General features: G+C 36.7%; 2 protein-coding genes across 2 annotated transcripts in view; one reads left to right on the plus strand and one right to left on the minus strand.

The window, feature by feature from the left end:
- Positions 1 to 7,315, plus strand: part of LOC142334894 (uncharacterized) — a 58,131-nt gene extending 50,816 nt beyond the window's left edge. The window contains exons 4-5 of the mRNA XM_075383221.1: positions 4,319 to 4,546; positions 7,056 to 7,315. Coding sequence (XP_075239336.1) covers positions 4,319 to 4,546; positions 7,056 to 7,315 — 488 coding nt within the window. The remainder of the gene's footprint in view (positions 1 to 4,318; positions 4,547 to 7,055) is intronic.
- The window catches only part of LOC142358644 (equilibrative nucleoside transporter 3-like), a 502,369-nt gene that overhangs the window by 210,178 nt on the left and 278,139 nt on the right, over positions 1 to 14,052 (minus strand). The window lies entirely within an intron of this gene.

A 14,052-nucleotide genomic window follows, 5' to 3' on the forward strand; every position in this document is an offset into this window, starting at 1 on the left:
AATTTTGCAAACTCCAGACGACGCTGAATTTGGATGTATCGTCTGCGTCGACTTGGACTACCCCGACTCAATTCACGATGCTCACCAAGATTTTCCAATGGCACCCACCCGAGAACCTGTAGACCGGATGTGGTTGAGTAGTTACCAGTTGGACCTTTTGGAAGAATATCATCTCCCAAAAGTTTCAAAGTGCAACAAACTGCTTCAAACACTCTATGATAAGAAGGATTATACACTACACTATGTAACGCTGAAGATTTATGAACAAAACGGCTTTAAAGTTTCAAAACTGCACAAGGTGCTCAAGTTCAGACAATCAAAGTGGATGGCAAAGTATATCGAACTGAACACAAGATAGCGGCAAGCAGCAACCAGCAAAATTGCTGAAAACTTCTTCAAAGTCATGAACAACTCTGCTTTTGGAAAGTGCTGTGAAAGCATACGAAATCGAGTTAACGCTTTCCTGGTCCGAGATGAACGAGCTCTCCTCAACCACACAGATAAGTTTAACATGAAATCCTTTAAAATTTTTGATGAAAACGTGGCCGTCGTGAATACAAGAAAAACGAAAATAAACTGTGTGAAACCTACAATAGTTGGTGCTTCAATTCTGGATCGTTCAAAAGCATTCATGTTTCGATTTCACTACGAGAATATGAAACAGTGGTTCAAGTGTGAACTTTTATACTCTGATACGGACTCACTTACCTATGCTGTTGATTGTGATGACTTGTATGAGGAGCTAGCACGAGCAAAAGTCAACACAGAATTCGATTTCTCCAACTACCCTTCTGATAACGCATTGTACAACACAGAAAATCATATGGTAACTCTCAAATTCAAAGACGAACTGGCAGGAGTGGTAATGGAAGAGTTCTGTGGCTTGAAACCCAAAAAGTATTCAATACAAAAGAAGGGTTTGTGTAACATTATGTTTTATTAAAACAAATTCCAGTTTTGAAACTAACCAAATTCATGGAAGCGTCTTTTTAATATAACAGGATCACTGAGACCTAGATTAGGAAAGCACATAGATTAAAATAGAAAATTGATTGATTGTAATGTTCCTTCAGACTGTCAGAAGAAAAGTGCAAAGGGAATAACACATGAGGGGCAAAAGCAACTAAAGCACGAGGTCTTCAAGAGAGTATTGAACAGCAGGTAAATTGTCCGCGTCAAAAATGTGACCATCAAATCAGAGAAACATGAGTTGATGACACTGGAACAAAACAGAGTTGCGCTTTCGGCCTACTGTGACAAGCGGTTTTACCTTGACCCAATAAACTCCCTACCATTTGGACATAAAAATATTAGAGAATTTGCATTTCACAATGTTATATTAAATGATTGGGATTGGGAGTCAGAAAACGAAAGCGACTTGGATTCAATTTCACAACCAAACCCGGAAAATGTGATATCTGAAAACAATAGTTTTTCCGCCCGATCCAGGATTCAATCAGCCCGATTATTCAGAAAGTGAGCTTGACCAAGATATTATTGACTGGAACTGGAATGAACCCTATGCAATTTCCCCGCCAGCCCTTGACAAATCTTTTCTAGAATTGAAAGCAGTTGAAAGCGAAGCTATCAATAATAGTGATATGTCTGATTTATCTTCAAGTAATAGTCTGATAATAGAACCAACACCAAAACGCAGACGTCTAGTATTATACAATTCAAGCAGTGAAGATAACTGATAACTTACATTTAGTTGTAGTTGAAGTGCATGGATAAATTATAAAAAGCATTCATATAAACTAAATACAAATAAATGTAAAAATTGAAACTTTATTATAAAAAGAAGACAAATAAAAGGTTTCTCTAACGCCGTTTTATCGGGATTCCACGACGACTAAGAATATTTCCCATGGGGGAATGACTTTTAACATGGTTAGTCAAACCATTTTGCTGGGTAAAAACTTTGAAACAAATTTTACACCTTAAAACAGGGTTTTGGATAATTAGAGGGGGCGCAATAACTGCTGAATTTTCACACTGGTGGTATCGTGTGTCAATTAAACGCCAAATTTTCTGATTGCAGTTTTCACATTGATATCTAAAATTCTTGGTGTGTATTTCTTCAAAATGAGTAAATAGATCTTTAGAATTTAAAAATTTGGAGCGACACAGAAAGCAGTCCAACAAGCAACGTTTTCGCCTTGGTGGCAATTCGTATTCTGGTATTGGGTGTGTAGGTTCTGTATAACTGTGGGTAAAATGTTGAAATGGGCCCAGACCAAAACAAGATTAAAGTACCCTGGTGCAGACATATGACGAATTAATTTTCAAAGCAAAAGCGGTGGTAGTTAAAATGGCTTCAAGCCCAAAGCGGTAAACCAGTCACGCAGGTGGAGGGAAAATGGTTTCCTAAGATTAGTTTCATGCATGGCAGGGGAAATAAGGAGAAAGGATTTCGAAGTGTCCCACCCTGTAGTTTGCCCAGGAAGACACTTGTGTCCCACCCGTAGTGTTTACGGGAAGACACTTATGTCCCCCCCCGTAGTTTGCCCAGAAAAACACATCACTACTATTATTTATTGTCAAATTTTCTAAAAAAAATGCCCGCAAAATGATTTTTGATGTGCCGATTACTTTTCCCGACCTACAATTCACATCAAATAAAAACATTGTGATAAATATGAGCCATAATTGGTATATTATTAAACTGTAATCCACTTTGAATAAACTAATTGCTATTAATTATCAACGTGCATTAAGTTAGGCTTAATTGCAGATTATAGATACCTTCAGTGCAAGAATTAGATACACTCTTAATTTATTTCTCAAACTTTCATGAAATTATCCCAAAAATCCCAAAACGTTGACGCTGGAATACAAATAAAACATGGAAAACCATGAAGTTGAAACGATATGGTATATTATTAAACGCGCATTAAATTAGGCTTAATTGCAGATTAAAGGTACATTCATTGCGAAAATTATATACATTCTTAATTTATTTATCTAATTTTCATATAATTATCTCAAAACGATGACGCTTGAATACAAATAAAAGCCTCAGAAACCAAGAAGTTGGTTCAATATGGTACATTATTAACCTGTAAACCACTTTCTTTCAATTAATAAAGATTGAAACCACTTTTACAGGCCTTAAAAACGCGGCTTAATTTGGGCCTATTTGCGGATTGTAGATGGTTTCAGTGCGAAGATTAGATACATTCAGTGCGAAATAGAGTTACCTTGCGTGCGGTAGAGAGATGCATAAATCGAGCACATTCCTGATACGTAGCGCGCGAAAAAAAGGATACACAGCTTTCGCGGTTAAAATTTGGACACTTTGGTGAACGCTGGTTGCGCAATTCCCTTCAAGTATGCCTGTTTTTTGCTAAGGTATCTATGTTTTGCAAAATTGTTGCGTTTTTAATGTATTAACATAGGGAAAACGAACAAAAGATACGCAGATCGGGCAAATTTGCCCGTGGTGATTTGGGTATAACTCTGCGGCGTAATGGTAAATGTATTCGGTATTTTGTCATTGAATTGAACTAAATTTTGTTTATTGTTATGTTACGTCAGGTGCTCGCAATGTAGAAATCGCAATTTGTGAAAACTGCAAAAATTACTCACAATTATCCGCTCCCAACTTTTGCTTACAAATTGTCCAATAATTGATTTAGGTTAAATCCACAGTATGATGTCTTCCCATTTAGTGAGTTAGGATATGAATATTACATGCATTTGAGGGCAAAGAATCGATTTTTTAATCAATGCAATGTTTGCTGTCGATTGGGGTTACACCTCGATCTGCGTTTCAGTCGATCGTTGCCATCCCATTTAAAATGGAAGGGAACATAAGCAATCAAATTGAGTTTAACTCGTCTGTTTGAATTTAGGCTATGCGATTGGCTGGTCATTCGAAGTTCAGACTATAATAAGTATCTCTAAATTATCCAATCTGCTCTAGATTGAACTCTGATTGAAGTATAGATAGTATTCCTCAATGGAAGATTAGAAGGATACAAAGTCAGTCCGACCAAAAAAACTGCAATTTATAATCAATTTACCTGCCATTTTTTAGAGTGTAGCTTTGTTAATTACAGTAATGCTCATAACGTACTTGAATTGAATTGAATTTTGTTTATCTGATGCACCAAAATTGATCTATGAAAGGCAAAAAAGAAGCACCAAAAGAGACTCTACTACAGGCTGATGCCCAACAAGGTAGAGCCCAGGAGACCTAATAAAGAGAAACCAAAGACCTAGGGGTGGGGAACTTGAAGAAGTGGACAACTAGAAGAAAAGTTTATGAGAAACAATACTTAGAAACAATATTGCTATTGTTAGTTATTTATTACAGAAATTGAGCGACTGCTGCCAATTTGCGATATCCCTGGACGACAGGGAGACTTGATTGGATTGACTGGGATGGGCCCCCATGTGAGGAAAGTTCGAGACAAACATTTGTACAGTCTGTCTCTCCATGAGATCCTATACACAGTCAATTTCCTCCCAGACATGCACATCCCTTTTATCGACCCTATCATATTCTGTGACCAACGACACATATGTTATGACAAAATTGGAGGTTAGACACATTTATCTCTACAACCTAGAGAAATAAAACCTAATTTCTTACAAGATTTTGTAAGGATCCTGGTTACAATACCTTCCGTAAAACCCCCTGTTGCAAATGAGAAATAGTCAGTTCTGTCGGTTTTTCGCCAAACTCAATCAAAACCTTCAATTTCGTCGAATTGAGAGGCTTTCGTCAAATTTTAAAAATACGAATAATGGATTTTGTCTAACTCAATTAAAACCGCTGATGATTGGTTGAAGTTAATGACAACAAATCGAGAAAAAATTTAAAAAACACTACAAGATCTGGCACTTCCAAAAATAGCCATTGAGACACTTCGATAAAAACGAAAAAAAGCCAAACACTCCGATAAAAACGAAAAGGATCTGGCACTTCCAAAAATAGCCATTGAGACACTTCGATAAAAACGAAAAAAGCCAAAAACTCATCAACGAAAAATGACTATTCACAACATTCTTGCGCAGTTTCGGCTGGATATCTTACAAATCAATATAGCGCTTGGTGGCCGTCGAGCAGGCCGACAGGCAAGCCAGCGAAAATTTGAAAATGATGTCCAGTGAGCCAAAAAAATTTTGGGAAACCGGTACTTTAAGTTGCCTGTGGCGGGCCGGTGGGCCTTTCCGGATCACATCCCAGAGCGGATGAGAGGCATGGCCCATTACGCCTCAGAAGTATACCCCAACATTTCTCCCTCAGTCAAAATCGCTCGAAATGTAGATACATAAAATGAACAAAATTAGAAGACCAGCTTTGTATTTTATTTTTCGCAAAAGTGGTTATGCCAGTTTTGCGAAATTGAAAAACTTCAAAAATGTAAAATAGGTGATAAGTTTTGCAGCATGTCTTTGCTCATTTTAGGTAACTATTTTTCGCATTAAGTGTATCTCTAATCCGCATTTTAGCCTTCTTAAACACGCGCTTTTGAGAATGCAAGCATGATTTAAAGCCATGTTAACTGAGCATGCAAAAGTGTTTTGAAGCTTTCTTGATTGAGCATGTAAAAGTTATTTAAAGGTTTTAAGTGATTTAAAGGTAAAATTAATGATACGACAAAATATAATTGTTTTGAATTACGAATTATGATCGTTGTTGTAAATATCTGTAAGCATCTTTACACATCGCTTCAGAATTTTTTGCTTATGGGATTTGTTTATAGAAAGAGATCAGAGTGGGAATATTTTGTCGAAAAAAGATCTATTCTGTATCCCCCCAGCTTAGTGGGCTTATATCTTCCTCGAACTCCAGCAGCACTTGTTATTGAATGTGCTATGTAGCAACATATAATTTGTAACTGGGGCGTAAAAACACTGGAAGGGACAGAATAGGTCCGAAAAAATTAAAAGACAGCTGTATGTAAATAGACGAAAAAAAAAGAGACCTATAAACCTGTAAAAAGACGCAACATATAATTGAGTCAAATATTAATAGATACCTGTAGACCAGTAAAAAGACACAAAAACTAGTTGCGGAACAGAGGGATTTTCCAGAAAAATTTATTGGACATCTGAGACAGACAGAGAATTGAGGATTTTATCAGAAAAAAAATTGTTAGACACTTATAAACCTGTAAATAGTCAAAAAGGATATAAAAAAACTCCGTTTAAAAAATCATCTGCAAAAGGCAATCGGGGTTCACTCATTAAATAAAATTTAGCAAGAAGAAAACAGTGATCAATTTGCATGTGGTGTTTTACCGATATTTCCCTGTGTCCAATTTTGTCTTGTTATGGACGAACAAGAGGAGTGATGAACTTGCTACAGGAATAACCTTCGTTTTTTTGACGGAAGAGTTTACGGAAGTAGTGAGGCAACGATCAAAAATCTCCTTCGATATTAATTTCTTTTTCTTTTAGCCTTAATTGAAACCAAGGGATATTCCCTAAATTAATTTTTGTTTGTCAAGTTTTGTAAAACTACCTCAAACAGTGATGCTTGAAAACAACTAAAAGCCTGAAAAACCATGAAGAAATAGTGAGGTGACCATCAAGAATATCAATTGATGGTGTTTTCTTTTTAAATTACTATAAGTTGAAACTAAGGGATTTTTCAGAAAATAATTTAATTGGCAAATTTGCATAAATTTATCTCAAGACGATGACGCTTGAAAACAACTAAAAGCCTAAAAACCATGAAGAAATAGTGAGGTGACCATCAAGAATATCAATTGATGGTGTTTTCTAATTCAATTACTATACATTGAAACTAAGGGATTTTTCAGAAATTAATTTAATTTGCAAATTTTCATAAAATTATCTCAAAATGATGACGCCTGAATACAACTAAAAGCCTGAAAAACCCTGAAGTTGGTACGATTTGGTATATTATTAACCTGTAAACCACTTTTAATCACTTAATTTCTATCAATTAATAAATAATTTTACCACTTTTACGGTCTCAAAAACGCTCATTAAATTTTTCTTATTTGCGGATTGTAGATACGTTCAGTGCAAAAAGTAAACGATCTTTCTTATTTATATTTTTTCGATGCCATTTTTAGAAGCAAACTCTTGTCTACATGACGCTGGTTCTCCCGTGTACCAATTTGATTGTAGTGGAGACATTAGCAATGGAATTGCAGCCAGCAAGCCAAAGTGTCTGTATGGTCTCATGAAGCCAAAGACAAAGGATGCGTCTAAGCTTCATTCGGGTCACAACTCACAGTGCAATCGAGAAGAAACTTTCCTCAATATTACCGACATGCTACCTCACATTAGGAATATCATCACAATGCATGTCACTCAAATAAAGAGTCAATGAATATAGAAGTCAATAATCAAAAATCTCTGATTAAAACTATAATCTAAAACTATAACCTATACGGAATAATCTATAATAATAATATAAATTGTATTGTTCTCAGCTTATCGAATGTAGCACAATAACAAGCATTTTTAAGAAACAAATACTAAATATAAACTTTACATTTATAAAAACTTTACTCTAAATATAAAAGGATTCCCAGATTACCTGTTTTTCTTGATTTAAAAGTTATCTATTCTGTTTGGCCCAACCCCCCCCATCTTAGTAGGCTCATATCTTTAACGCCCCCCCCCCCCCCAGGCGCACGAGCTGTTTTTTACATTGTAACGTGCTATATAACAACATATATTTTGTAACTGGGGGCGTAAAAAACACTGGGGGCCGAAACTATATTCCGATTTCAGTAGTGAGGTATATATGCAGGAAGATGGGGGGGGATCCTTCGAGATCATTTTGGCAGAGGGGGATCCATGATCCTTTAGGGGAGATTTTTTATATTAAAAAAGTGGTAATTGCGCTACATGTATTTGTCTGGCGGCTTATTGTTGGTATTGCGCTACTGGAAAACCATTCCAGTTTCAACCTGCCTTGCGGATTTGCGGCAAAACCTAGCAAAGTAGATTTGAATTAAAGCTGATATTATAAGTTAAAACATATAAAATAGAATTGTTAAAGAAACTGTTATAGATGAGAGAAATAAACACGTACAAAAGCGTCAAATTGAATAGAAAATAGAGCTTTGCTTTGCTAATTAAGAGTCTGATTATATCGCTTCATAATCAATAAATGGGTTATAGTCGGGGCGCTCTCTTTCTATCTCATTTTCATCGGCAATTTCATCAGAATCAATATCAGACTCTCCGATTGCCGCTGTTCTTACGAAGCCGGGGTCAGGAATTTCAGTGTTGTCAGTATTCGTTTCAACTGCGGTTTCAATTTCCCTCTGGCTTTTAATTTCCTACAACTCCCCAGACGACCAGGAACTCAACGATTCATTTTCAAAATTGTCGTTTTCGTCGAAGAAACGACCGTGGACAATATTTCTGTGACCAAACGGCAGCGTATCGATTCCATTGTGAAGAGTGTATTGTTTATTATCGAAAGCGTTGAGCGACATTTTGTTAATGGTTACTGTATGGAGTTGTTGGCTGCTAGAAACTATTCTATGGTTTTGCGTGCGGATCAAACGATCAGAGGAGAGAGTTCGAGGGGAGAGTTTGAATCTGTCACGCGCCAGTTGTCGTTGTGCTAATTTTGTGACGCCTTTAGCTCATTGCTTCTCCCCGCCATCAAAATTTAAATTTTGAACATTAGGAAGAGTCCCAAATAACAAGCTGTATATTGATACGAGTGAATGTGATGAAAACTAACTTACCAATTGCAATTAGTGAGTAGAGTTTCGGCTTGAGAGCCCAATATTCTTGAATAGGCACGCTGGCAAACACGTCCCTAAACTTCAGGGCGATATGTTTGTTCACTTTGGAGAAAAGCGGGTGCTGTGGAGGATAATTAGAAAAGTCGAAATGTTGCAAAATATGAATTTTTTGGCGTATATGTTCATAAACGTCTATTGTATTGAATCGATATAGCAGTAAATCAGTATCCAAGTAAACAACTTTGCAATCAAAATTTGACTTCATCAACGTATAATGGAATTGGAACATGTGTAGTTTGGCCATGTCAATTATAGATGCCCTACAAAAATAGGTTTAATCCAATAAATCTATTTTTTGCAATTTCTATCGCAGCCATTTTTCTCCAAAGATTTTGAACAATTTGAATTGAAATTTCTTCTTTGTAGCACACTTTTGAGCATTTTGAACAATAACGACTTGATCACGGTTCCTTTTAGACTCGCACGTTTTTCAAAACGCTGAATTATTCATGCCTTTATAGAATTTTTAGCCAAAAACAGTACTGGCAGAAACCCGGAGACTGGTATTTAACTCACTGTAGGATCGCATCCAATTGGCTTGCTCAATCTTTAAAGCCCTAATAACTTTTGTCATTTTGAGGCCCAGTGAATTATAGAATTGTGCCAGCCAATAATGTCGCGTGTAGCGGTTTTTCGGCAACAGTTTTTGAACGGCTTTCGGCCCAGATGACATTCCAGGTAAGTGCATCTGTACCTTCAAATTTTTCTGGTAACCGCTCAGCCAACAATGTTTGACTTTTAACTTTGATTGCGCCAGAGGGAGATATTGATGAGCTTTATGAATTTCGGGTGGATAATCAATATCAACTTCAACGATGTAGCCGTGCTGTGCCGTTGATGACATTTTGAGTAATTCATCCAGCGTGATATGAGCGTCTAGCGCAAAATCTTTCAGTGGCAAGTGATCGTTTTGCATAATGCCGCCGTAAAGGTTTTTCGCGTCTATCATCAACGCATATGCAGACGGTTTAGAAGCATCAAATTTGGGCAGATGGCAGTTGTTTGATTGAAAGAGTCGTTGCTCATAGATTGAGTACACTCCTCCGCGCATCATGTTCTCTACAAGTTCAAGTTGTTTTCTCTCGTTAGCAAATGCAAGTCGGGATTGCATACCTTAAGGAAGGCATCTCCAGATAAGTTTGAAGCTCCAAAATACTGTGCGCAGTCCAGGCCGTACGTGTCATAGCAGATATCTCTGAAAGCCTCAAAGACGCACGCCAGGAGCAAAGTGTCGCACGTTAGATAAAGGTCGTGGTAGTCTCCGATGTTTTGACAACCGAATTTTGAAAACACTGTTCGAGCATGATTGTATTCGGTTTCACTGATTGTGATTTCACCACCATGCAATGTTCTTTTCTCTTCCAATAATCGATGCAAGACTTTTTCTTCAAAAACTTGTTCTAATGTGATGTAGGAATAACAGTAGAAACCTTTCGGCAGAGAAGTTGAAAATCGCTATTGGAGTAAGAATCGTACTTAAAGCGGAGAATATCATATCGATTGTCATGCAGATCAGATGCCAAGGACTCCAGTGATTGGGCATGAAGTTATACGAGTCAATTAATCTTATGTATTCGAAGATAGGTACTTGTTGTCTGGCCTCCGACTCAAAGATTTTTATGAACACTCTGATAGAGAGTGAAATATAGTTTTCGTCACTAGAAGGTATAAGTTCAAACTTCGTTTTCGGTTCACTTTCTGCAAGTGCGAGACATAAATGATGAAAATCATACTTTATGATATTTTGACCAATCATTGGCGCAAAGTTAGATGTTCTGCGACGAGTGTTACAGAGTTGATGCGCCCACCCCTGAAAATGACCATGATAGTGACAATGGTCAAGAACAAGCTCAGCCTCATCGTTTACTTCGTTTTCACAGATCCAATAACTCATGTATGTTTCATGTGCTGGAACTGATCCTCCGCAGGGTCCATAGAAAACTCGTTTTTGTTTTTAGATATCGCGCACCAGTACGTGCAAAGATATTACCAATTCGTTCAAACAGTTGTCACCTCTTTTGAGTTCAAAGTAGACAGGAGTTGCCTTACCGTGTTCTATGGCTGCTATAGCATAACCCCAATGTTCATGTTTTTCCATTGCTACTGTGTAGGAAGTAGAGGGTGCGGGTTGTGCTGTAGCAAATGGAACAAGATAAGATTCTGTGTCAAAGTATAGAACAATAGGAAGAAACCAACGTGCTTTCCAGTTTCGGAACAGTAGGGAAGTGTTGCTTGCTTTTGGCATGAAAATTTTGGCTGCGCTATGTTCCCTGCATGTTTTAACATGTTTTTGATAACGATAACTTCTTTGTTTGTGCACAAATGAAAACAATTTTGACACATACGTTGCGCTGCACGGTGCGCTATACTTTTGGAGTATGCGACAGATCGTTCTAGATTCAAGATAAGCACGTAGTAGAAGGTCCATTGTAAGGGAATTATTTGGCTTTTTGGAGACGTAAATCGTGACCAAACGTGTTCCCTCGATTCTGCAAACAGAATCTCAAGAAGACCCATACAGTTTTCACATTTTTAGTCTTTTAGCTGGAACATTTAATTTTTATTGATATTATTCAGCGAACTCTTACCCGAAAACATTGACCCGAACGTCGTTGGCGTCCTCAAATTACGGGACCCTGTTTATGGGCATCGGCATCTGATAGTCTTCAACTGGCTGTCGTTGCTTTACTTGTAGGTATCTAGATTCGTCTTTTCAATTCCCGATCGTCCTTCTGTCAGCAAATTGATTCAATTTTGGATCTGATTGGCGGCAACGAAACGATAAATGAAGCAGTTGTGGTCAAATTTGTTCCATATGTTGAGCAATGACCGGCATTCGTTCAAGAAACCAGGTAGAGCAATATTTGACAATGCATGCACTGGGGCAAAGGCGGCTATCTTGATTTGCAGTCTGTTTACTTTGCGTTGGATCCATCCACTGCCTTGTGATGAAAACATCCTACTCAACATCCTACTCAACATCTTGAAAAAATCTTCGTTCGAAAGTCCGTCCAAGTACACTGTAGTCATTTCAGAGCTAGCAAAGACTTTGACAGCTTGTTCTTCGGTGTCATTTTCGATTTTTTCTTTGCAGAGAACAAGAGACGCAACGAACTGAACTGTTTTGGCTGCATTCGAAATTTCGCTATTTATAAGGTCAATTTTGATGTCTCTATTGTTCAGCATGAACCGCATGAGATCTTGGCCGTCCTCCGTTCCATCAATAATAAAAACTTGAAGTGTTCCTTGAAAAGTGGATTCTGTTAGTCTTCTGCTTGTTTCACTAGTTCTCGAGGGCAGATGACGGTGATCTCTTATTTGTGAGGCAAAGCAATCAGCAGAGTCAAAAGCAAGGTAGTAGTAGAGACAGCATTTTACTAACAGGTTATGAAGATTCCCAAAATGTTGTTTGAGAGTTCGCAGAACTCTTGAAGTGAAATTACTGTGTTCACAACGGTACACTGGCAATCCGGCTTCATCAGGATGTAACTTTTTTTGATGACGATTGCGGTTGGTGCGAAATTGGAATTTGGCGTTACAAAATTTGCATCAGAAACTCATATTTGAATCAATTTGAACACAAAATGGTTTTGAGTTTCAGCTAAACCAAACTTTCAACTCTCTAAAAATAACAAACGTCCTGATTGGTTCAACTTGAAAACATGTTCAGAACGAAATTTCTACTGACAAAATTTTTTCCCGTTAGATAAACAAAGGATTACACAGGTGTGAATATTATCATTGCGCAAGTATCAGAGCGCAATCAATTAAATTAGTAGATGTATGAAGCTTTAGAAACAACATTTCTTAACCTGTATGATGGTGTTTAGCATTTTATGCAAATTTAGTCCCTTCTTTATGCAAATTCTATCATTCGCCAATGAGGTCGAAGATCATGTTGTATGCAAATCGATTTGCATATATGATTGGTATTCTGGTCAAAGAGGGCTACAATCTTGTCTTAATCAAAGTTGATTTAAAATGCTAATACCAATGTTTTGCCTTAATAGCTGGAGCAACACTTCAGTGAGTTCTATGCAGTATATGCGTAATTCACATGCAATGACGTGTTTTAGCAAGACCTATATGGTTAAAAAGCTTTATTGGTGTTCCAGTGCAACTGAATACCTCTTATTGTTGATAAAAAAAATTTATTATTACCAATTTTTTTTCAACAAATACATCGAAAAAAAAACATTTTTGAAAATGGTGTTGATTTTTAGTACAACATGTCTCATCTATGATTACTGGAGGCTGTAGCAGAATCAACTGAGGTTTTAAAATTTTTTCTATAAGTAAGAAAAATTTCTTTTAAAAATTGGGGAGAATTTGTTTTTTTTTTCATTTTTAAATGGAAATCATACATGGCGAACTGCTAACGTCATCATGCTTATGATCAAAGCTTCACAGCAGGAGATCTTATGAAGACTTATTTTTACAGAATTTTGAAAAACCTTGGGAACACAATTTTTCAAAACATCTTGCAGCCACATGTTTCCAATTGAAAACATGTGTTTGCAAAAACCGTGTTCCCTGTGTTTTTGGCAACGATCATCCTAACCTTCTATTTCTGTTACAAGGCCGTACGAATATCTCATTCAGAGCAATTTTCAGCAATCAACCACATCACTGATATTTTCAATTTTTCTGAAAAATTGACCTTTTTTCAGAAAAAAGTTGTTTTTTCTCTAAATTTTTGTATGAGGTCTTTCTAACGTCTTTCTAAAGTAACTTCAAAATGAAGTAAAAAACAGAGGTATAGAATTGCAACGGTAAAAAAATACATGCTTTGAAATTATCCGAAAGAAAAAATGTTTTTTAAAAATTTTTAGTTTTCACAAACATTTTTCTTTTTTACAAATAACTTTTTTTCTGTTATAGGTATTAAAAACTTAAAAACCTTAAGAGGACCAAAAATTTAGGGCGTGTTTGACTGAACATAGATTTTGTTCTCTGTGACCCGGAAACTGTGCTCCTCAAAACCTTTTTTTAAGAGGTTTTTTTGTAGAACACTTTGCGCTCATCAAAATGTCTTCATATAGAATTAGCCAACTTTTTTGTTTTCATTATTTTTTGTCTTTCTTCAAAAATTTGCCATTTTTCTGAGCAATTTGCTCCAAAAACGGTTTGAAAATTTGGCAAAGACGCCGCTCCTCAAAAAAGTTGTTCGAGTTCTATTTTGTAGACCATATTATGCTCTATAAAGCCATGTTTATAAATGTTTCTTCATTTTGCAAATACTGTCACTTTTTACAGGTTTTCGAAAAAAAAACTTTTTCCAACTTGGCTTTAGTCCTTC

This window comes from Convolutriloba macropyga, chromosome 2, assembly GCF_964194025.1.
Source record: "Convolutriloba macropyga chromosome 2, txConMacr16.3, whole genome shotgun sequence".
Lineage (NCBI taxonomy): Eukaryota > Metazoa > Xenacoelomorpha > Acoela > Convolutidae > Convolutriloba > Convolutriloba macropyga.